The following is a 24819-nucleotide window of genomic DNA, read 5'->3' on the forward strand; positions in this document are numbered from 1 at the left end:
CCCTTATGGATAAGGGGAGTTTTTTTTTAGTGTAATCAAGATCCTAATGAAACGAAATGATAAAGAGTGTTAGAGTGGAAGGATAATGGTAAATATTTGCCTATAAAGAGATAATCGTTAGGTTGTAACGAAGCTGTTTAGGGAATCAAGAAATCCCGAGACTGGCCATTTCATCGAATGCATACAGCGTCACCAGGATGTACGCCATGGATGCCAATGATCGCAAACGTCTTGAAATTTGGAACCCTTGCTATATGATCTTACTAGAAATTCCAACAAGAATGGAAGGGTATCTCAAGTAAGTGAAATGACTCTAAATAGTTATATTAGGGGTGGAACGGACTATTAATATTGTAAGAGTGGAACAATAATGAGAGAGATTATGATTATGAGAACTGTAAAGTGTAGCAGACCAAGTAATAAGAATATAGTGAGAACTCTACAACTAAAAAATTTATTCCAATTATACACATATACTTTGTATATGTACCCAAAGAAGAAGAGCAGATAGCAGAGTGTATATAACAGATTATGTACAATAGTTAAAGTAACGTTAATATAAAGTGGGATGAATTAAGTTGGTAGTATACTAGAATAGGTAAAAATCTTTAAGGTAAAGGATAACAGAGATTCAGCCTCTAAGTAAGTGTTGCTTATACCCCTTAAGAGACCCTAAGGGAGTTGTGTAATAATTGGGAAATAAATGGGATGTGTAATAAATGGGAATAATTGCTGCATTCTAAGGCAGAGAAATTATGTAACATATGAAGTATGACTTAAACTTATGGTGGGTATTAGAAAATCAATAAGAAATAAAATAATCTTAGAACTAACCAAGTATATGACTAATTAAAGGCATATGATTTCTATAAGGAAATTCTATGTGAAACAGATTAATTGTTATGATTGAAAGTCACCTGATTGAACAAATTGATGTATACTTACCATTATACAAATGTTAATTGTACACATAATATGATATGTACTGTGCTTGATATGAGTCAACCAAGTGAGACTGAACACAAGGTTGACTCATATCCTAATATAGAGCATAACTAATTAGGAATGTGAAAGGAAGAGATTAATTATGCTAGGAGAACAGTTAATAAATTCAATGAGCTTGAAGTGCTAGTCGAGACATCAAAGGCAGATATTGTTGGGATATCACAGATATGGTGTCACACAGACATAAGCAATACACATAATATGTTATGTACTGTGCTTGATATGAGTCACCCAAGTGAGACTGAACATTGTTGATCGAAGAGAGAATGTCTAATTAATGAATACATAGTTACACTCATACTGCTGTTGATAGCTGATTAACCGTAACCTACAATTGTGTGATATCTTATGAAATTGTCAAATATGTATATATAAATATGTATCTACATTGTAATTATTCATTAGTGTGTATTAAAATTGTTTATTTACCAAATTTATTACTTGTAGTTATCCATAGATACTGACACTTGCTTGCTGCTATAAACAGATTTCATTAAATCTAAGGGAAATACTTAATCCTTCTTGAGCCAGAAATCCATGTACTAGCTTAGAATCCTGCAGTCAGATAGCTTAGTGGGAATAGGAGAAAGGAGGGGACCTTTTTATAGCTTAAATCTGGTAGAGCTCCAATTAATGCCTTTATAATATTGGCAAGTCAGCCAGAATAGTGATCCCACAATCGTCGAGCCAGCCAAAGAAACAAAATTCCCACAGATTGTTTCTGAATGCGGGTAAAACTAAAATTATGGTGATAATCTCGGTTCAAGTAGAGTGAGGAAAGAGTTAGTTAGGAGAGAGCCACATATATGTAACAGAATTTTTTGGGATGATTTTTTTACACTTTCAAGGCATGATGATGAATGTGTTTAGTAATTCACTAGATCTTACCTGAAACAATTTATAATCAAATAATTAAATTATGAAATAACAAGGCTAGACATATAATCAAACAATTATATATATGTGAATGTATAAAATGATAAACTGAGGGGCCCATCGAGCTCTCAACTGCCCACATCAATGCCAGAGATTGCAATTCAATATCACGCAACACAGCGGCAACCCCCAAGGCAGAGGGCATTGGTCCCAAAGGAACTAGTTCTTGTAGGTGACTCTATTGTCAGGGAAACGGGGAACATATTGTGCAAAAAGGATAAATGGAACAGGACCAGGGTATGTCTGCCAGAGACAAAGGTTGATGACGTTGTAAGTCAGATATCATCCTTTAAGGGCACAAAGGGTGATACTGTTGTACACGTTGGCACTAATGATATTAAGAGTATGAGACCAGCAGAATTACTAAATAAGTACAAGACAATGCTGAAAAAAAGCTGTGAATTAGGGTTGAAGTTGAAAGTGTCTGCAATTCTGCCCAGACACAATAGGAGGGAGTATATGATGAGAGCTTGTCGATCAATTCGGCCCGGGAGAGATTGTGCAAGGCTCAAGGGGTAGAATTTTTCTCAGCCTGGTCTGTGCTTGTTAACAGGAGAGACTGCTTCTACAGGGATGGGATACACTTAAATAGTAAGGGTGCAAGAATATTTGCTGATGCTATCGAGGCAGAGTTAGGTGGGTCGGAAAACTGCTAGCTTGGGGGGGTTACACGCACTAATAGATTAACAGTAGACGCTGGCAGAGGTAAAAGTGATTCTTGTACTACTTCTATTGAAATGCAATTGAGCAGCAGCAGCCTGAAAAGCAAGGCAATGGGAATTTCCAGGACTGCTGGGAGTCATAGTGTAACAAGTAAATATATGGGCTATGTTGGGGTAACTAAGAGTAGAAACAGGTGCATGTATACTTGCATGTATACCAATGCTAGGAGAATAGTTAATAAATTCGATGAGCTTGAAGTGCTAGTCAAGACATCAAAGGCAGATATTGTTGGGATATCACAGATATGGTGTCACACAGACATAAGCAGTGCAGAACTGGAATTTGGGGAGTACAATGTGTACATAAAGGATAGAAAGGACAGGAAGGGAGGAGGGGTTATGTTGTTAGTTAAGAAACACATAAAATCTAAGGAAGTGCATCCAATTGATGTTGCTGGACAATGCAATGTTGGGTTTGTTTGGTGTGACATACGTACTGGGAAAGGAAAAATAAGAGTAGGTGTGTGTTATAGGCCTAATGAATCTGATGAGTATAATGAGCAATTGTGCAGAGAAATAGAGTGGGCCAGTAAATTAGAGTGTCATATAATGGGGGATTTTAATTTCCCGGATATTGACTGGAATTTGTGGGTTGGTCACACACACTAGCAAGGCTTTTTGTGGATTTATTGATGATTGTTTTCTACAGCAGCATGTTCAGGAGGCAAATAGAGAGAGTAATACTCTTGATCTGATTATCAGTAATGATTCTTCATGCATCAAGAATCTGCAGATAAAGGAACCACTAGGTGACAGTGATCACAGTGTGCTGAAGTGGGATTTACTCAAAGAGGTAACTACTATCAAGGGTAAAGTGAAGGGTTTTTGCTTTCATAAAGGTGACTATGGTGGTCTGACACAGTATTTAAATTCTATACGGTGGAACCAACTGATGATGTTACCAACAGCAAATTCAAAATGGGAAACATTCAAAGTATTAATCTTGGAAGCTACTAGGCTTTTCATACCATCAAAGAAATATTCTTCAAGATGTAGGCATAAATGGATGTCAGATGAACTAATTAGACATGTGACAGAGAAGAAAAATACATCGGATACATATACATTAACATGTGACATAGAAGCCAATGATAGATATAAGCTGATCTGTAACCAAGTTACAAAGGAGGTTAGGCAGGCGAAGGCAGATTATGAGAAATCTTTGGCAAAGGATGCAAAGAAAAACAGCAAAGAGTTTTCTTTACTTATGTAAACTCTAGAAGGAAGGGGATGAATCAGATTGGTCCACTTGATATCGATGGTTCAACTGTTGATGATCCTGCTCAGGTAGCTAACAAACTAAATGAATATTTTGCATCGACATTCGCACATGAGGAGTTATTCAGGGAGGGGAATACCAGAGGTGTATTCAATTCTGGCAGTAAGCTAGATAATTTTGTAATAACTGAGAGTAAAGTGGAGGATAAATTGTTGAAGATAAACACAAGAAAAGAAACCTGGGGTGGATGGAATCTATTCAGTTATATTAAAGGAGGTGACGAAGGAGATAAGCAAACCCTTAGCCATAATTATGAGAGCTTCCCGTGACTCAGGGAAGCTCCCTGAGCAGGATCATCAACAGTTGAACCATCGATATCAAGTGGACCAATCAGGGGAGGTACCCATGGACTGGAGATGTGCAAATGTGACCGCAATCCACAAAGGAGGATCAAAGGGAGACACAGGTAATTACAGACCTTTTAATTTAACTTCTCTTCCAGGGAAATTAATGGAGGCACTGGTTAAAGAAGCATTGCAGGATCATCTAGACAAGATTTCAGTTATAGCTCGGACACAGCATGGGTTTGTTAATGGGTAGTCTTGTCTGACTAATTTGATTAGATACTATGATGTAGTCACAAAGGAACTGGATGCAAAGAAAAACTTTGATATCATATATTTGGATCTTAGAAAAGCCTTTGATACTGCTGCACATGGAAGACTGCTTCACAAATTGGAGCAGTGTGGCATTGGAGGCAAATTGCTGCTATGAATAAAGGGATGGTTGAGTGGAAGAAGAGAGAGTGTAGTAATCAATGGACACTGCTCTTTGTGGACTAATGTTATTAATATAGTCCCTCAGGTTTCAGTGTTGGTCCATTGTTGTTTTCTGTATCTATAAATAATATTGATGATGGTATATCAGGCTTAATGTCCAAGTTTGCAGATGATACGAAGGTTGGCGGGGTTTTAATGACACTAATGACTGTACACTGCTGCAACAGGATCTAGAAAAGTTGAGCAGATGGGCTGAGAGGTGGCAGATGAAGTTTAAAATTGACAAATGTAAAGTACTACATATGGGAAGCAGTAATCCCAGTAACGTATCAACTCTGTGGTACCACATTGACAGTGGTAGAGAATTAAAAGGACCTGGGGTAATTGTGCAGGCAGATATGAAATTTTGTATAAGGCAATGGTCAGACTACACCTTGAGTACTGTATACAGGTCTGGAGACCTCATTTTAAGAAGAATGTAGAGTTGTTGGAATGAATACAGAGAAGGGCAACAAGATTAGTGAATGGAACAAAGGCTTAAGTAAGTTTTGCAAATTACAGCATCTGGAGACTAGGCACCTGCGAGCTGATCTGATTGAGGTGTATAAAGTGTTGAATGGTTTGAGCATGCTCAATGCTGATGGAATTCTTCCTCTTGCTCAGAATAATAGCCTGAGAGGGCATAAAGTCAAATTGAGGAAAGACGGTTGTAGGATAGATGTATGGAAGTTTGCCTTTAGCCAGTGGGTGGTTGCTTGCTGGAACAAACTTCCATCTGTCGTTGTAGAAGTTGATAGCTTAAATAGATTCAAGGCAGAACTTCACAAAATTAGGAGTGAGTGGATGGGTGAAATAAGAGGGGTTTTTTTGCCTGATGCTATAGAAGCTTGCTTTCTTGCATCACGTGCCTTTGCTAATGCTAATAATTATATTCAAGTAGATTGGCTGGATAAGTATGTGAGTGGTATAATCAATTTCTTCATATTCATATAATTGTCCCATTATAATGCTAGAGGAAGCCCAGAACAGATTTGCAATCCAAAGTTCTACCTACTGTACATATTGTTAATTTTATATTTATATGATTTTACATTTATATGATTTACTTTTACACCATTTAGAACAAATAGTTTTACACCATTTAGAATAAATAGCTGAAAATGGTGCATTTTATAATTTTTTCTTACAAATTATTCTTTTATTCTTATTCTAATAACAAAAATGTTATTAAGAGCAGTCTAGTTATTCAAAAAAATAAACAAATAAAATTATTTTGCAACTACCTTACTTTTGATGCTCAACAGTGCAAAGCAAGAAAAAATCAAAACCAAAACCAAAACAGGAGTGAACCTACACACAGAAGTGTAAAGAATTTTTATGGTTACACTTCTTTGATTAAAAATTAAATAATGATGTCCATCAAAAGTGAATGCTATATATAAGGAATACTGAAATTCATAATGATATTTAAATTCAGTGATACAGCAGATACTTTAGCACAGGTGCTTTGTACAAGCTGTACAAAGCACACCTGTGCTTAAGTATTAAAAAATAGAATAAGCTACTTGATGAAAATATGTTATGATACTTATTTACATATTATAAATAATTAAGTAACAACTTTATATATCAATACAATTCAGTATGCTTGAATATTTTCCTACCTCCTTTTCAATTTCTGTTGCCAAAGTTACATATGCGGAAGACGTGTTATCTCTTAACACTTCAGAGAAATCCTGGTTCACAATGGTAAAATCTCCAACCAACATATTTGGCACTAAAACATATAAACACTGAAATTATTTCTAAGATAAGTTTTAAACCTAATAAACTTTTTTTCATTTGAGTAGATAAATGAGTTTTCGGGTTTTGGAAGCCTCATATTTGTATGAATCCCTTCTCAAGGAGAGGGAGAAAAAAAAAATCACAATTAAATTCCATTTATCAAGCAGCATTCACATTTCTTATAATGAAGCTAATTTTAGTATATAAAAAGCTCTGTGTTTTATGACGATTTTATGGAAATCATCATAAAACAGCAAAAAAAAAAAAAAAAAAAAAAAATCACACAACAGTGCAAACTTGATATAACATGAGTGTCAGATGACAAATTTAATACCCACATGATAAGTGAAGCACATAATCACAACTGGAATCACAGTTTTTTTTAACATAAATACACTTTACTTAGTAAATAAATACTTTATTTATTAATGTTTTACGAATATACAAACTACAAAACAATGTATGGTGCACTATGGCCATAGATGCTGATGCGCCAAATAAACCCCCAGTCAACCAACCAACCAACGAAAACAATGTATTAAAGATTATATCATTCTCTTTGCATTCTACTAATACACAATGCTCTCATGGACTTACATTTTACAGTTCATTTCTGAAATAGTCAAGTAATTTAGTTTGTCAGAACTGATGGTGGCAAGATGCAATAAATGAAGATGTTCACTTTCACTCTGATGTTCTAACCATGCCATCACCTCATTAATGTTTTCAAGCACTTTGTTAATTTCTGGTGCTTTTTCCTTATCCACATTATAACCTGCATCACTGGCCTTCTGTTTGTTGATTGACTACCCAATGTTCACTGAGGTTGGGATTTCTTCCTCACTCAAGTAATGAGTAACTGGAGCTCCATATTAACCTCAAATCCAAGGAGCCAGGTCTTTTGCTCCAAGATTGCCACCAAGTATGTTACTAGCAGAGCTTTTGCTTCTTGTTCTGAAAATGCTGCTAATTCAAGGTTATTATTAGTGAGCTTGTCTTTTCAAATACATTTTTTTCAGCAGCTTCCAAATGTCATTGAGCTCACTTTCTTCCTCACTAATCCAATATTGTATGCAACATCTTTTAGTTAATGTTTTCAGAAATTCTAAAACTTGAATTTCTGAGTTCACAACACAAGAAAGTAGCTCATCATGATGGTAGGCATTGAAGGCTGGAACAATGCCCTGATCCATGGGCTCAATTAGTGCAGTTGTGTTCCTCGGCAGAAATGTGACTTTCTCTGATCTTTTCATCTTTTGATTTCAGTATGTCAGCCAAAGGATGAGCTGGGCAGTGATCCAACAGTAAGAGTCTTTCAAGTTTTTTGGAAAGCAAGTGGCATCCCACCACTAGTACAAACAAACTCATTTTCAAAGCATGAAGCAAAAATATTTTTCATCATTCCATCATTGAAGCTATTTTTTATAAATCACAGGTAAAGATTTCATGCTGATGTGCTTAAAACACCATGGACTTCGATTTTTACCAACGCATAATGGCTTTAGCTTGTGATTTCCAGTCTTTATTGGGCAGAATAACACTGCAATTTACTTTTGGTCTGTTCATGCTGCTTTGTTGGGTGCCTTTTTAATAGCCAGTGACCTGTTGGGGAGAAGTTTATAGTACAGTGCTGTTTCATCAAAGTTGTACAACTGTTCATCTGTGAATTCACCATCTTGAATCATATTACATAGAAATTCAGGAAATGCTTCTGCTGCTGTAATATCACCAAATGCAGACTGGCCTACAAGACTAACCTGGGATAACCCATGACGAGCCTTCCATCTTCAAAGCCATCTCCAACCTTCAGAAGCTTTAAATGAATCATCATCTCCACAAAGTAGCTTATGAAATTTAGGTGTCTGTGCTTTAAATATTACTCTATTTATCAGTACTCCACTACACTTCTGTAGAAATCATTTGTATAAGCATTGGTCCAAAACACTGTTTTCAAAAAGTCTAGTTTTGTTTTCTTCTTTGGAGGCCTAATTCATCTACTATAAACAAACTCAATTTGTCTTCCTCTTTCATTCAATGGCAGATAGTTCCCTCTGGAATTCCTCACTTGTGAAATATAATGCATTTTCTTTTGCCAACTCTTTCAGTATTTCTTAACTTTTCTTCAACAGTATAATTTTTTCTTTTGGCACCTCAGCCCTACTGATTCACTAATTTTGCCATGTACTTATTTTTGATGCCCTAGCATTTACCATGTTTTGAGAAAACTCAATCAAAACCAAACTGTGGCCTATCACAGGGCCAAAGTGAAGTCACATGATTTTCCATTAAATCACTTGTCAGTGGATGTATATTTTTGTCCAGTTTGGCCCTTAGCAGTTTTTGCTATCCTAAGTGTTACTTCTAGTTGAAGAGTGGATGTCACGCAATGTTGTTACAAAAATTTACAAAGTAAATTTTTGTAAAATTTACAAAGTTTGTGGTTTACAAAAATTTACAAAGTAAATTTTTGTAAACCACAATCAGGTGCAAGGCCCAACACATTTATCATCACAAAGTTTCATGATACTAGTGCAAATGGTGAATCAAGTTTCAGTGCATCCAAAGGATGGTTTCATTGATTTTAAAAAGAGAGAAAATCTGCACAACATTAAAGTTGTTGGTGAGATTCCTTCGGCCAACGTGGAGGCAGTGGAAAATTTTTTACCTGAATTGAAAAATGTAATAGAAGAGGGAAGATACATGGCAGATCAGATTTTTACCTGCGATGAAACTGGACTTTACTGGAAAAAAATGCCTGGTAGGACATATTTATCCAAAGAAGAATGAGTTACAACTGGATTCAAAGTGTCAAAGGACAAAATCACTCTCCTATTTTGTAGTAATGCTTCTTGTGATTATAAATGCAAGCCTTCATTAGTATATCGTTCAGAAAATCTAAGGGCTTTGAAAGGCAAAGATTAATCCTCTCTTCCTGTTTACTGACATTCGAATAGAAAAGCATGGATGACTGGCTCACTGTTTTAGTAAATGGTTAGAGCATTGTTTTGTACCTGAAGTTGAAAGATATCTGAAAAATAAGAATTTATCATTCAAGGTGCTCCTTATCTTAGAGAATTCTCCATGTCACCCAGTGTCACTTCTCGATTGCAATTCAAATGTAAAACTTGTGTTTCTTCCTCCAAACACAGCATCAATTTCACAGCCCCTGGACCAAGGGAACATTTCGACTTTTAAATATTATCTAAAGAGAAACTTGGCAAATCTTGTTGATAAAATTGAAAAATTTATGGATAAAAACGGCACCAATGTTGGGCTGAATTCACAATACTAATTGGCATTGAAATAATCGAACATGCATGGACTGAAATAACGAAGTCAACTTTGAAGAACTGTTGGAAGAAGCTACTCCCTGAAACAGGAAGTGGCTCACAAGACCTCAATATTATTCAGACAGAAGTTGAGAAAATTATTAATCTTTCAAACAGATTATTTGAGGTGAGGGATTTAGTGATACAGGGTAGGAAGAAATTTTAGAACATATTCATTCCCATCAGGAGGAATTAAAAAATGAGGAGTTAGAAGATCTACTGGACTCCAATAAAGATGTTTGGGAAGGAGAAGAAGAAGAAGAAAATGTAGAGAAGGAGAAACCTAAACTAACAAACAAGGATATATCAGAGGTTCTAAAAGCAGCCAAGTTCCTGAAGGAGAAGATTATCGCCTGATGGTCTTGGTGGAGACGTTTCCAGCACCTCCCTCGTTGAAGTCAGCAGTGATTTGTGCCACTGTCACTCTCTAGTTGACTGAAACAATGCGAGACAGATGTCGACAGCCCCGCTCATCCACGATGAAATTCCGGAAATGGCATATTCCTGATACACTCTGGACACTATCGAATGGGGATAGTGCAATTTCTGTACTACCTCTGCGATAGAGTGACCTATGGATCAGGCACCCACTATCATCCCTCTTTCAAAGTCAGTTAACTCACGATGTTTATCTATACTGACATCAAATTACCATCTACGTGAATGCAGTGTACTTATATACCTGCCAAGCAGTGAGTTCATCCACTAGCGAGAGGGGTGACATCGTCACATGGCCCAGGAACCAGGTATCCCATGAATTCTGTCCTTTCAGTGTACTTTCTCTAACATGCTAGTACAAATAATAATCATCTAGTTTATTTTAAAAAGTTTTTCCCCGTTTATTTAACAATGACAATGTTTCTGAATTCTATTTTAGGCTTGATGACATTATTAAAAACTTCTGGTTTTAATAATGAATGAATGTTTTAATACAGAAATGTTGTCAATGCCCAAAGTGCCAAATAAACCACATGCATAACTGCAAAGCAAATTCACTGTGCTAAGCAACTTACAGGGCACCAACTCACCACAATACATCCACACAACAATGGCAAAATTTCTGGATTCTGTTTTAGGCCTGATGACATTATTCAAAATGCAAAAGAAATGTTGCCAATGCTGAGCAGATACATTGCGGTGAGTTAGCACAATTCACAAATTACTCAGGAAAGCAAATCCACTCTACAGACAGCCATGTGGTTTATTAGCATTCTTTCTTTTTCTCAGTAATTAATTATGACTGATCCTTTCATTTTCATGACATGGTGTAAACTTGTTCATAGGAAACTATTAAAAAATATTGATGTTGTTGTTGTACTGAAACAATAAAAACAAAAACTAGTAAGCAGAAAACTACTACTGATGACATTTGGAAGGATACTTCATTAAAAAAAAATGATATAAAAACATTACTAAGAACTGTATATTTAACAGATTTGCAAAATGAAAAATTCAAAGAACTAGCTGATGTGACCAACTGTGTATAAGTTGCATGTAAGGGTTTACTGTTAGCTCCACAATGGAACACTGATGAGGAACTATACTATGCTTGTGACAATGAGCTGAATAAGCTAATAAGGGATGATCCTATTCACAATACTGTCTTGATAAATTAAAGAATCCCTACTGAAATTAAAGACTCCTCACTATCATGTATAAGTAGGTTTTGACATAATAAACAATGATAAGTTATCTGAGCTATGCTAACTTTTTTTCAGTGAATTTCATTAATTATTTAAAAATTATTCTTTGACCTATTTTCATGGATTCAAAATTTCAAATGACTCTACTTGTAAAAAAAAAAAATTCTTTCATCTAAAACCAACTAGAGATATTTTAATTTCTTTTTTTATTATTTATTTATTATTATTTTTTTTTTTTTTTTAATTTTAAAATTTAATACTGTTTACCTGAAAACTAGCAAATTTTAAAAAAGTAAAAACAAAATTTCATAACAATTTTTATATTGTTGGATTGGGCTATATTTCATATTTGCTTTGATACTTTGGGAAAATTACACAGTGAGTTAGCATTAGTAGAGGCATTTGATGCAAGAAAGCAAGCTTATGCAGCATCAGCCAAAAAAAAAAAATAATAAATAAATAAAAAATAACCACTTCCACTTCACCCCTCTGTTTGTTCGAAATACCTGTCCAGCTGAGCCTTAAATTTATTTAGGCTATCAACTTCCACAACAAGGGATGGAAGTCTGTACCACCAACCAACCACCCGCTGGCTAAAGGCAAATTTCCTCACATCTATCCTACATCTGTCTTTCCTCAATTTGAATTTATGCCCTCTCAGGTAATTATTCTGAGCAAGAGGAAGAATCCCATCAGCACTGAGCATACTCAAACCATTCAAGGCTTTATACACCTCTATCAGATCACCTCGCTGGTGCCTAGTCTCCAGACACTGTAATTTGCAAAACATAAGCCTTTCCTCGTAAGAGCACCCCTTTGTTCCATTCACCAATCTTGTTGCCCTTCTCTGTACTCGTTCCAGCATCTCTACATCCTTCTTGAAATGAAGCCTCCAGACCTGTATACAGTACTCTAGGTGTGGCCTGACCATTGCCTTATACAAGGGAATAATCACCTCCTTATCCCTGCTAGAAAAATTCCTATATATCATCGACAATACACCATGAGCTACTCTTGCAGCCCGTCTGCACTGCTCAGAGAACTTCATATCTGCCTGCACAATTACCCCCAGGTCCTTTTCATTTTCTACCACTGTCAGTGTAGTACCACAGAGTTGATACGTTGCTCTGGGGTTGCTGTTTCCCATATGCAGTACTTTACATTTGTCAATGTTAAACTTCATTTGCCACCTCTCAGCCCATCTGCTCAACCTTTCCAGATCCTGTTGCAGTAGCATAGTATCAGTAGTGTCCTTGACAACCCTGCCAACCTTCGTATTGTCTGCAAACTTGGACATTAAGCTTGATATACCATCATCAATATCATATATAAATAAAGAAAACAATAATGGACCCAATACTGAACCCTGAGGGACTACACTAATAACATTAGTCCACGATGAGCAGTGTCCACTGATTACCACTCTCTGTCTTCTCCCCCTCAACCACCCCTTTATCCATAGCAGCAATTTGCCTCCAATGCCACACTGCTCTAATTTGGGCAGCAGTCTTCCATGTGCAACGGTATCAAAAGCCTTTCTAAGATCCAAGTATATAATATCAAAGTTATTCCCTGCATCCAGTTCTTTTGTGACTGCATCATAGTATCCAATCAAATTGGTCAGGCAAGACTTCCCCTTAACAAAACCATGCTGTGTCTGAGCTATAACTGAAGTCTTGTCTAGATGATCCTGCAGTGCTTCTTTAACCAGTGCCTCCATTAATTTTCCGGGAACAGAAGTTAAACTAACAGGTCTATAATTACTTGAGTCGCCCTTGGATCCTCCTTTGTGAATTGGGGTCACATTTGCACATCTCCAGTCCATGGGTACTTCCCTTGAGTCCAAGGAAGCTCTCATAATTATGGCTAAGGGTTTGGTTACTTCCTTTGCCCGCCTTCTTTAATATAACTGGATAGATTCCATCCACCCCAGGTGCCTTTCTTGTATTTATTTCAACAATTTCTCCTCCACTTTACTCTCAGTTATTACAAGATTCTCTAGCTTACTGCCAGAGTTGAATACACCTCTGGCATTCCCCTCGCTGAATAACTCCTCATGTGTGAATGTTGATGCAAAATATTCATTTAGTTTGTTAGCTACCTGAGCAGGATCATCAACAGTTGACCCATCGATATCAAGTGGACCAATCTGATTCATCCCTTTCCTTCTAGAGTTTACATAAGTAAAGAACTCTTTGCTGTTTTTCTTTGCATCCCTTGCCAAAGATTTCTCGTAATCTGCCTTCGCCTGCCTAACCTCCTTTGTAACTTGGTTACAGATCAACTTGTATCTATCACAGGCTTCTGTGTCACGTGTTAATTTGTATGTATCCCATGCATTTTTCTTCTCTGCCATATGTCTCATTAGTTCGTCTGACATCCATTTAGGCCTAAACCTTGAACAATATTTCTTAGTTGGTATGTAAAGCCTAGTAGCTTCCAAGATAAGTTCTCTGAATGCTTCCCATTTTGAATTTGTTGTTGGTAACATCATCAGTTGGTCCCACTGTATAGAATTTAAATACTGTCTCAGTCCATCATAGTCCCCTTTACGAAAGCAATAACCCTTCCCTTTACCCCTAATGGTAGTTACCTCTTTGAGTAACTCCCACTTCAGCACACTGTGATCACTGCCATATAGTGGTTCATTTACCTGCAGATTCTTAATGCATGAAGAATCACTACTGATAATCAAATCAAGAGTTTACTCCCTCTATTTGCCTCCCGAACATGCTGATGTAGAAAACAATCATCCAATAAATCCACAAAAGCCTTGCTAGTGTGTGAGTGACCAGCCCCCAAATTCCAGTTAATATCTGGGAAATTAAAATCCCCCATTACAAGACTCTCTGATTTACTGGTCCACTCTATTTCCCTGTACAATTTCTTATTATACTCATCAGAGTCATTAGGCCTATAGCACACTCCTACTCTCAATTTTGATCTCCCAATGCTTATGTCACACCAAACTGACTCAACACTGCACTGTCCGGCGATGTCGACTGGTTTCACTACCTTGGATTTTATGTATTTCTTAACTAATAGCATAACCCCTCCTCCCTTCCTATCCTGTAGGAGAACGGCAGAATTACTTAACAAGTACAGGTCACTGTTGAACAAAAGCCGAGAATTAGGGTTGAATTTGAAAGTGTCTGCAATTCTGCCCAGACACGATAGGAGGGAGTATATGATGAGAGCCTTGTCGATCAATTCGGCCCTGGAAAGATTGTGCAAGGCTCAAGGGGTAGAATTTTTTTCAGCCTGGACTGTACTTGTTAACAGGAGAGATTGCTTCTACAGGGATGGGATACACTTAAATAGAAAGGGTGCAAGAATATTTGCTGATGCTATCGAGGCAGTGTTAGGTGGGTCAGAAAACTGCTAGCTTGGGAGGAAACAAAAACCAATAGATTGACAGTAGCCACTGGCAGAGGTGAAAGAGATTCTTGCACTGCTTCTATTAGAATGAGCACAAGCCTGGAAAACAAGATGCATGGTATTTCAGAGACTGCTGGGAGCCATTGCGGTACAAGTAAACACATGGGTTGTGTTAGGGTAGCTAAGAATAGAAACAGGTGCAGGTATACTTGCGTGTACACCAATGCTAGGAGTTTAGTAAATAAATTTGATGAATTTGAGGTATTGCTCAAAACATCAAAGGCAGATATTGTTGGGATATCAGAGACGTGGTGTCACACAGATATAAGGGATGCAGAACTGCAATTTGGGGAGTACAACGTCTACAGAAAAGATAGACAGGATAGGAAGGGGGGAGGGGTTATGCTATTAGTTAAGAAACACATAAAAACCAAGGAAGTGAAGCCAGTCGACATCGCCGGACAGTGCAGTGTTGAGTCAGTTTGGTGTGACATAAGCATTGGGAGATCAAAATTGAGAGTAGGAGTGTGCTATAGGCCTAATGACTCTGATGAGTATAATAAGGAACTGTACAGGGAAATAGAGTGGGCCAGTAAATCAGAGAGTCTTATAATGGGAGATTTTAATTTCCCAGATATTGACTGGAATTTGGGGGCTGGTTACTCACACACTAGCAGGGCTTTTGTGGATTTATTGGATGATTGTTTTCTACATCAACATGTTCGGGAGGCAACTAGAGGGAGTAATACTCTTGATTTGATTATCAGCAGTGATTCTTCATGCATTAAGAATCTGCAGATAAACGAACCACTAGGTGGCAGTGATCACAGTGTGCTGAAGTGGGATTTACTCAAAGAGGTAACTACCATTAGGGGTAAAGGGAAGGGTTATTGCTTCCGTAAAGGCGACTACGACGGACTGAGACAGTATTTAAATTCTATACAGTGGGACCAACTGATGATGTTACCAACAGCAAATTCAAAATGGGAAGCATTCAAAGAACTTATCTTGGAAGCTACTAGGCTTTACATACCAACTAAGAAATATTGTTCAAGGTTTAGGCCAAAATGGATGTCAGATGAACTAATGAGGCATATGGCAGAGAAGAAAAATGCATGGGATACTTACAAATTAACACATGACACAGAAGCCTATGATAGATACAAGTTGATATGCAACCAAGTTACAAAGGAGGTTAGGCAGGCAAAAGCAGATTACGAGAAATCTTTGGCAAGGGATGCAAAATAAAACAGCAAAGAGTTCTTTACTTATGTTAACTCTAGAAGGAAGGGGATGAATCAGATTGGTCCACTTGATATTGATGGGTCAACTGTTGATGATCCTGCTCAGGTAGCTAACAAACTAAATGAATATTTTGCATCGACATTCACACATAAGGAGTTATTCAGCAAGGGGAATGCCAGAGGTGTATTCAACTCTAGCAGTAAGCTACAGAATCTTGAAATAACTGGGAGTAAAGTGGAGGAGAAACTGTTGAAGATAAACACAAGAAAGGCACCAGGGGTGGATGGGATCTATCCAGTTATATTAAAGGAGGCAGCAAAGGAAGTAAGCAAACCCTTAGCCATAATTATGAGAGCTTCCTTGGACTCAGGGGAGGTACCCATAGACTGGAAATGTGCAAATGTGACCCCAGTTCACAAAGGAGGATCAAAGGCTGACACAAGTAATTATAGACCTGTGAGCTTAACTTCTGTTCCAGGAAAATTAATGGAGGCACTGGTTAAAGAAGCACTGCAGGATCATTTAGACAAGACTTCAGTTATAGCTCAGACACAGCATGGTTTTGTTAAGGGGAAGTCTTGCCTCACCAACTTGATTGGATACTATGATGCAGTCACAAAAGAACTGGATGCAGGGAATAACTTTGATATTATATACTTGGATCTTAGAAAGGCTTTTGATACTGTTGCACATGGAAGACTGCTACACAAATTGGAGCAGTGTGACATTGGAGGCAAATTGCTGCTATGGATAAAGGGGTGGTTGAGGGGGAGAAGACAGAGAGTGGTAATCAATGGACACTGCTCATCGTGGACTGATGTTATTAGTGGAGTCCCTCAGGGCTCAGTGTTGGGTCCATTATTGTTTTCTGTATTTATAAATGATATTGATGATGGTATATCGGGCTTAAAATCCTTATTAAAATCCTAATTTTAAAATCCTTCAAACCGAACCCTATCCTGAAAAAAAAAGGAAACAGTTATGAAACAGCATTTATAAATGCTCTTTACTATTGATTACATATCATAGACAGGTTCACATCATATCAGATACTTCAACAACTTGACGTTGAAGTACCTGATATGATGTCAACGAGACAGAACATCAGAGGGGCATCCAGAATTGCCAAAGCTAACAATTCATTTCTGATCATCCAAAAATAACACTTGTCTATCCCATTCTGCCTAACAGTTTGTTTAGTTCTTCCTTAAATTTATTCAGACTACCAATCAGATGGAAGCCTGTTCTAACAATCAGCTATCTCCTGGCTGAAGACAAATTTCTGTAAATTTCTACACATCTATCCTGCAATCACCCTTCCTCAATATGAATTCATGTCCCCTCAAGTCTGAGCAAGAGGAAGAATGCCATCAGCACTGTGCTTACTCAAACCATTTGATGCCTTAACCACCTGAATCAGATCTCCTCAAAAGGTATCTAACCTCCAAACTCTGCAATTTGCAGAACTTAAGCTGCCCTTCTTGGTAAGAGCATCCTCTTGTTCTCCTCATTAATATCAGTGCTCTTCCCTGCACCCATTCCGGCAGATCAACATTTTTCCTAAATGAGGCTTCAGGGCCTGTGATGAATAGCGTGGTACTCCACTATCATGAGTGGAGTACCATACAGTTAGCATTATTCTGGGATTATTATTACACATGTGCAGTACCAGTGGTGGATACAAAAAAAAATGACAGGAGGGGCACCATTTGTGACAGGGGTGGCACCATTTTGTGCCTTGAACAAATATGACACACAAACAATGTAACTGGCGGACACCGGCTCACAGCTAAAATCTGAATTACTTTGAAGTAAACATTAAGCTCAACCAAACTGCGTGACGCCTCGAACTAGAATGGTGATCACATCAGCATCAATGTTGACAACTGTAGTCAGTTGAAAATAGCTGAACTACAAAGCAAAAATAGATAAAATCCTATGTTAACAATGAAAAAAAAAATTTTTTTGTAGCTAAAGTGAATTTAAATGATTGGTGTATATTCTCCGAAAAACGACAGGGTGGGCATGTGCCCGTATCCGCCACTGTGCAGTACCTTGCATTTGTCAATGTTAAACTTCAATTGCTACTATTCAATAAGCTCATCCACCTAATTTTTCGAAATCTTGGTGCAGTAGAATGCCCTGATTACTCTCATTAACCACCCTGCCAACCCTCAGGTCAACTGCAAACTTAGAAATTAAGCCTGATATATATCATTAATAAACATACAAAACAAACCTGGGGACAGCAGAAAAATTTAAATATGGGAAGTCCACTAATAAGAGCTGCCCAAGAAGAACAATTCCCACTGATAACCAGGACTGTGATCTCCCACTCGATCATCCCTTTATCCATAGCAGTAACTTGCCTTAACATGACACTGCTCCAATTTGTACAGCTATCATTTATGTAAAAGAGTAGCAAAGAATTTTTTATTTATTTATTGTACTAGGTGGTCCCAGCCAGCTTTCCGGGCACCCCACCATTATTTACATACTATACATATAATTACAATTTCTCCATTATAACATATTGAAGTTTCGCACTTCGTGTGCCTGCTCCAGTATAGGGTAATCAAACCCTACAGTTCATGTCATGCAAGTTTGAATCTCTGCGAAGAAAAATAGCTAGTGAGAAAGTCCTCACGCTAGCCCTCTTGAATCATTTCACTTGTTTTCTTGTACATTCTACATGCATCTGTTTCACTCACAAAAAATTGGAATGTGCCATGGAAGTACACAGGTAGTTTTATCAGCCTTGTTCTTGCTCCATTTGCAGCAAGACTCGTCATCCTTTGAAAACTGGTACTGAAAAATTTTGGAAAGCACCAAAGTCTGTCCTCATCTTCAATAGAAGGGCCTCACATCCAGAAGTCAGTGACTACACACTGGATGCTCCATCAATCAATCCTCTCATAGATCCTTTTATTCATGGCACCTATACAGAAGATGTATCCAATCTTCCTTTTCTACACAAGTACACAATGAACATGCTTAAATACCTAATTCATTTAATTTTCCAAAGATGGACCCATGTCTAGTAGGCAGGAATGCTGAATAGAGGTTTGGTTGAAACCAACCTGGCATACCCTTCCCAAACTGTTTGATGCTTGGAAGAAACTTTTTCTATCCATTTTTCCACAGTTCAATAAGAAGAGTCCACAAGTGTTTCCTCTCCTTATCATAACCATCGTCACAACGAATTTCAATTTATATTCACTCATATGGCTATCTATTGACTTGAATACTAAGACCAAATCCAGTGGCAGCAGTCCTGGTATCACCTGCAAGGCCTCCTTTGACACAGTCCTACAGGCCATACTGAGTTGTAACAACATTGTCTGTTGTTCCTATTTTCCTAATGTTTGCCTTTTGCAATGCACAATCTAGCCAGACATGTGCACCATAGCTTGCAATTAGCAAGAAGATAGTCATAAAATAGATTCAATGCCTTGCCTTTTATCCCCCACTCCATCCTAGTTACATGCTCAATCATACCAACAAATTAAGAATCTTCTCAGCGATGTAGTTGATGTGTGAGACAAACCGTAACTGTCTATCAATCTTAACTCCTAGGTATTTGATTGTTTTCACACACTGCAGACTAACTCCATCTATCCGGCATTGTGGATTTCTCATAATAGACAGGTATCCTTATAACAACACAGTTTTGCTCTTTTCTGTTGAAACCACAACAGGCAGTTTTATTTTCTGCATGCACTTCACATGTTACTGCATCACAGTATCCAATCAGATAGTTCAGCCAAGTTGCCTCTTAAAAAATCCATACTGTGACCGCATCATAATGGCATTGCTGTTTATATGATCCTACATTATTTCTTTAACAAGTGATTCCATTATTTTTTCTTGAACAGGAGTTAAGGTTACGAGTCTCTAATTGCTCCCTTCACTCTTCGATCCTCCTTGGTGAATTGGGGAGATATTTACACATCTCCAATTGATAGGGACCAACTTATAGACCCCATCTACCCTAGGTGCCTTATTTACTTTCAGCCACAGCACTTTTCTTCCCACTTTCCTCTCAGACACCACAAAATCATATTGCTCTCTGTTAGAATGTGGCACACTTCTGCCACCCCCATCCCTAAAAAAATTTGTCCGTATATGCTAAATAGCTATTCAGTTTATTAGCAACCTGTGCAGGATCATCCACAATTAAACCATTCATATATACAGTGGACCAATGTGATTCATCATCTTTTTTTCTACTGTTTACATAAGTAAAGAAGTCTTTGATGCTTTTCTTTGCTAGAAAGTTCTCGTAATCTGTCTCAGCTTGCCTAACCTCCTTCATAACTTGTTTGTAGACTAGTCTGTATCACCAGATAATTTATTAGCATCCATGCATTTTTATTTTCTGCCACAAGTCTCATCAGTTCATGTGATATCCATTTAGGTTTCCAAACCTTGAACAGCATCTCTCGGTCAGTATAAAAAGCCTAGTAACTTCTACAAATGCATTGCCAAATGCTTCTCAATTAGAATTTGCTCTCAGCAACTTCATCTGTTGGTCACACTGCATAGAATTTAAAAAACTCTTTGAGACAACTGTAGTCATCTTTACAAAAGAAAAGCCTTTCCCTTTGCCCTTGACAGTAGTTACATCTTTAAGTAAATCCAACATCTGTGATCACTGCTACCTAGTGGGTCTTTTATCTGTAGATTCTTAATGTATGAAAGATTGCTACTGATAATCAGATGAACAGCTTTTTCTTTTTGTCTCTCTATCATGCTGGTGTGTAAAACAATAATCCAATACATCCAAAAAAATCTTGCTACTGTGTGAGTGACCAACCCAATGTTAAAATCCCCCATTATAAAAAAAAATCTACTCATTTTTATTTTCCCTGTGCTTATGTCACACCAAACTGACTGAATATTGCAATGACCAACCATGTCCACTGGATATATACAGTCGGTCCTCGTATAACACGTGTTTACATTACACGAATTCGATCATGCACGATTTATAAATAGGGGAACGTTATCTTATATAACACGAACCGAATTCGCTTATGCACGATTCACCTTTGTGTTTACAAGAAATGGCAGTCGAACGCGGAATCACCCCAACCGAACACAACACGATAGGAATGAAGAAGATTCTGAAAATGTATTTATGTGTTTTATATCAGTGAAGGGGAAACACATTTCACCATAATAACGTAAAAACCAACACAATTCCAGCTATCGATATAATCACAAATGCAATTAGATGGAGTTTACTACCAGTTTATAACAGATTCCATTAGCAGAAACGAAACTGGAAATTGTTTTTATTGTTTTATGGTAGTAAGCCCCAGAGATGTGCTTTAGTAAAATGTGGGGTGTTAATAGTGTATCTCGGCCTTTACGGTGTTGTTTATTCAGTTGCTACACGCACGCAGCTTTGTTTATGTGTATTAAGTGTGCCTCCTCGTTTTGTAATTGCGCTTTATTCCCTAAAAATTAGTAAAATACTTAAAAGGTGTGAAAAGGAAGCATCCTGGCGAAGACACTGCAGATTCAGAGAGAGAAAAAAAAAAAGCAATAACGATAAACAGAGGCGGACTGGGTCAAAAATTCTTACCCGGGAAAATTTATAGTGGCCTCATACTAGCGTTTATGGCCAAAATCACACCGGCCTCCGGCCCACCGGGATTTCCCGGGTAAGGCTTATGGCCAGTCCTCCTCTGTCGATAGAAAAAAAATATCAAATTGTGAAACGCTTTGAGCGAAATGAAAGACCATGTGATATTGCACGTGCTACAGACCTAAACGAGGCTGTTTGTTTGTTATTTGATTTTTAGGAGCATTAGCAACTAAGGCCATATTGCTCCGGGATATGCGGTGGTCATTGCGTGACCTTTCCGCATCCCTCGTATTTGGTGGTGACGGGCTCGAACCCCGGTCTAATCAAGAAGCGTGTGCTACGCACTGCTGCTCCTTCCCACCTGGCTACGGAGGCGCCTATCCTAAATGAGGCAACGCCGAGAATTACAAAGAATGCGGAGAAAATAAAAACAACTTTCATAGCGGGAACAACTCAAAGTGTAATTAAAATCCATTAGATTAAGACACAAGAATTGGAAGAGATGGAACGGTTGTCATCTGTTTGGATAGAAAATCAAACAAAAAACAAGTTTGCTTATGATAGAAGCAAAAGCATTAGCAATATTTTATTACGTAATAGTCGTAATAAAATACGTAAGTATTTTATTACGACTATTTTATTTAATATAATAAATTGTTTACGAATAAAATACATATTTTATTCATAAAAAATACTTTTTTAGTATTAAAAAATACTAAAAATACTTTATTATAATATAATAAATAATAAAAAATATTTATTTTTTATTATATTATAATAAAAAAATATATATTATATTTTTTATTACGTATTTTAATCGTTATAAAATACATAAGTATTTTATAACGATTAAAATTACCTGATTATTTATTGTGTTTGGTAATGTTTTGGTTCCAAATGTGTGTTCAATCTTGGGTGGTCGGCACCTAACCTCACTTTTCCCATAGGGCCTGTTGTTTATATTGCACGATTTTGCATTACACGAGGGTTTCTAGGAACACAACTATCATGCTATACGAGGACAGACTGTACTACCTTTTATTTTATTTGCTTCTTAACTAAGTGCATAACTCCTCCCATGCTGTCTGTCCTTTCTATAAACATTGAACTCCTCATATTCAAATTCTGAATTCCCTATATCTGAGTGACACCATGTCTCTGATAAACCCATAATATTTGCATTTGATGACTTGACCAGCACTTCAAATTCATCAAATTTATTTAGTACGTTCCTAGTATTAGCATATATGCAACTGCTTTCACTCTTCATAACCCTAATACAGCTCATGTCTCTATTTTTTCCATGAGGGCCTCCCCCTCAGCAGGTTTTGAAATCTCTGACACTAATTTCCAGGCTACTACATGTTCCAACAGAAGCAGTGAAAAATTAACTTTCATCTTCGACTGTGGATACTGTTAATCTATTAGTTTGTGTATCCCCTCCTGCTCATCTAGCAATTTTTCCACCCACCTAACACTGTCTTGGTAGTATCAGCAAATATTCTTGCATCCCTTCTATTTAAATACATCATATCCCTGTAGAAATAGTCTCTCCTGTTAATGAGCATAGACCCCGCTGAGAAAACTCTACCCCATGAACCTTGCAGGGCAAAATTGATTGACAAGGCTCTTGTCATGTACTCCCCACTATCGTGGAATAGGACCAGAGCAGACAAACGATGGTCCTATTCCACCTGTCCTTTTTGCAGAATACGCTTCCTGTTTCTCTAAAAATTGAGTCATTGACTATGGCTACTTCCTACAGGACTAAGAATCTCTGCTGCAGAGGATCCTGTTGAGTTATCTGATGAAGGGGCTTGGTCTCAAGCACTGCGTGGGCAGCTAAGTGCTTGATGGGTGTCTCTCTTTTATTCCTTCGAAAGCATCAACACTATTCCTTCAAGCCCTAATATAATCCCATCAGAATGCCATATTTGCACTAAATCTCCTCTTACTCTTTGCAATGGACACACAAAAGCATCCCCATTTGCTGTATTATGTTCTGCTATAAGTGGACAAAGAGGACAAGAGTAACACACATAACATAATCCTAATTCCCAGGAGAACCATCCTCAAACATAATCACCCAAACTAAAGCATTCTTCTATTTTGAGCCCTATGTTTGCATATGTCGTATATAAGTGTAATTTGAACTATCCCATTATAAATAATTTTTATTTATATTTCCCACAACCCACAAATGGCGGGTTTAAATCTCTGCCATCAATTCAGAAGATTGTGTATTTTAATCTGAAGGAAGTAAATGGTAATTATTCTATTGTTCTCTTTAAACATTTCAGCAGTAACATACAAAAACACAAGTATGCACATTGCAAGACTGAGACTACATACTGCTCAAAAATGCACAGTCCACTGTGAACTGTTATACTAGTTGGAATAAAACTATTATAATGAAGCTGTAAACTCTAGCATAGTGATATATCAAGTATAAAAAGAACTTTATTTATCATTTATTAATATACAATACGATAAATAACAATGATAATTATTTTTATAGTTATTATGACTGCCGCCTACAACTAGTGGACCACAGACGATAGAAATAGCACTGCTAATTCTTCTCTATTTTTAATTTATACCATTTTATTATTGTTCACAAAAAAAATGGAATATTTTTCTTAAGTCATGTTTAACTTACCATTTTCATCTGTAAAAATGACTGAATCAGGAACTGTTGTCATGACTTCTAGGTCAGATGTGACTTTATCAGAAACTGTGGTGAATGGATCACTTCTGACTGTAAAAGTTGAAACTGATGATGGAATTTGAGATTTTGATGACTGTGAAGTTAAGGGTGGTTGGAGCGTTGCATTTTGAGATACGGAAGTCTGGTTAAGTGACTGATAATGACGTTCAGTATGTAAAGATGACTTGGTTTCTGACTCTGCGAGAAGGATGCCAGCTGAGAAACAAAGTTACACTTTATGAATATAAAAACAATGAATTGCAGCTCATCCTAATAAAATACAAGACATACATTCTGAAGAAACAGCACATAATAGAAATGACTGCTCTAGCATGCACATTTTAACATAACAGTCAATGATAGTTAACTTTTGATAACTGATAATTTTTAACATTTCCATAAAAGCTACAAATTATCAGTACTTATCCGATTTCACTTTTATCGATACATATTTGTATTGCATAAACGTTATAATAGG

At 37.2% G+C, this 24819-nt stretch overlaps 1 protein-coding gene across 1 annotated transcript in view; it reads right to left on the reverse strand.

Annotated features, from left to right (window-relative positions):
• LOC150084411 (uncharacterized) overlaps nt 1–24819 on the reverse strand; it is a 646726-nt gene that overhangs the window by 300327 nt on the left and 321580 nt on the right. Inside the window, exons 4-5 of the mRNA XM_090376219.1 lie at nt 24294–24557; nt 6326–6438 (exon numbers count right to left, since the gene is read on the reverse strand). Coding sequence (XP_090232345.1) covers nt 6326–6438; nt 24294–24557 — 377 coding nt within the window. The remainder of the gene's footprint in view (nt 1–6325; nt 6439–24293; nt 24558–24819) is intronic.

The sequence above is a fragment of the Mastigoproctus giganteus genome, chromosome 6 (assembly GCF_048544385.1).
Source record: "Mastigoproctus giganteus isolate SK-2022 chromosome 6, ASM4854438v1, whole genome shotgun sequence".
Classification (NCBI taxonomy): Eukaryota; Metazoa; Arthropoda; class Arachnida; order Uropygi; family Thelyphonidae; genus Mastigoproctus; species Mastigoproctus giganteus.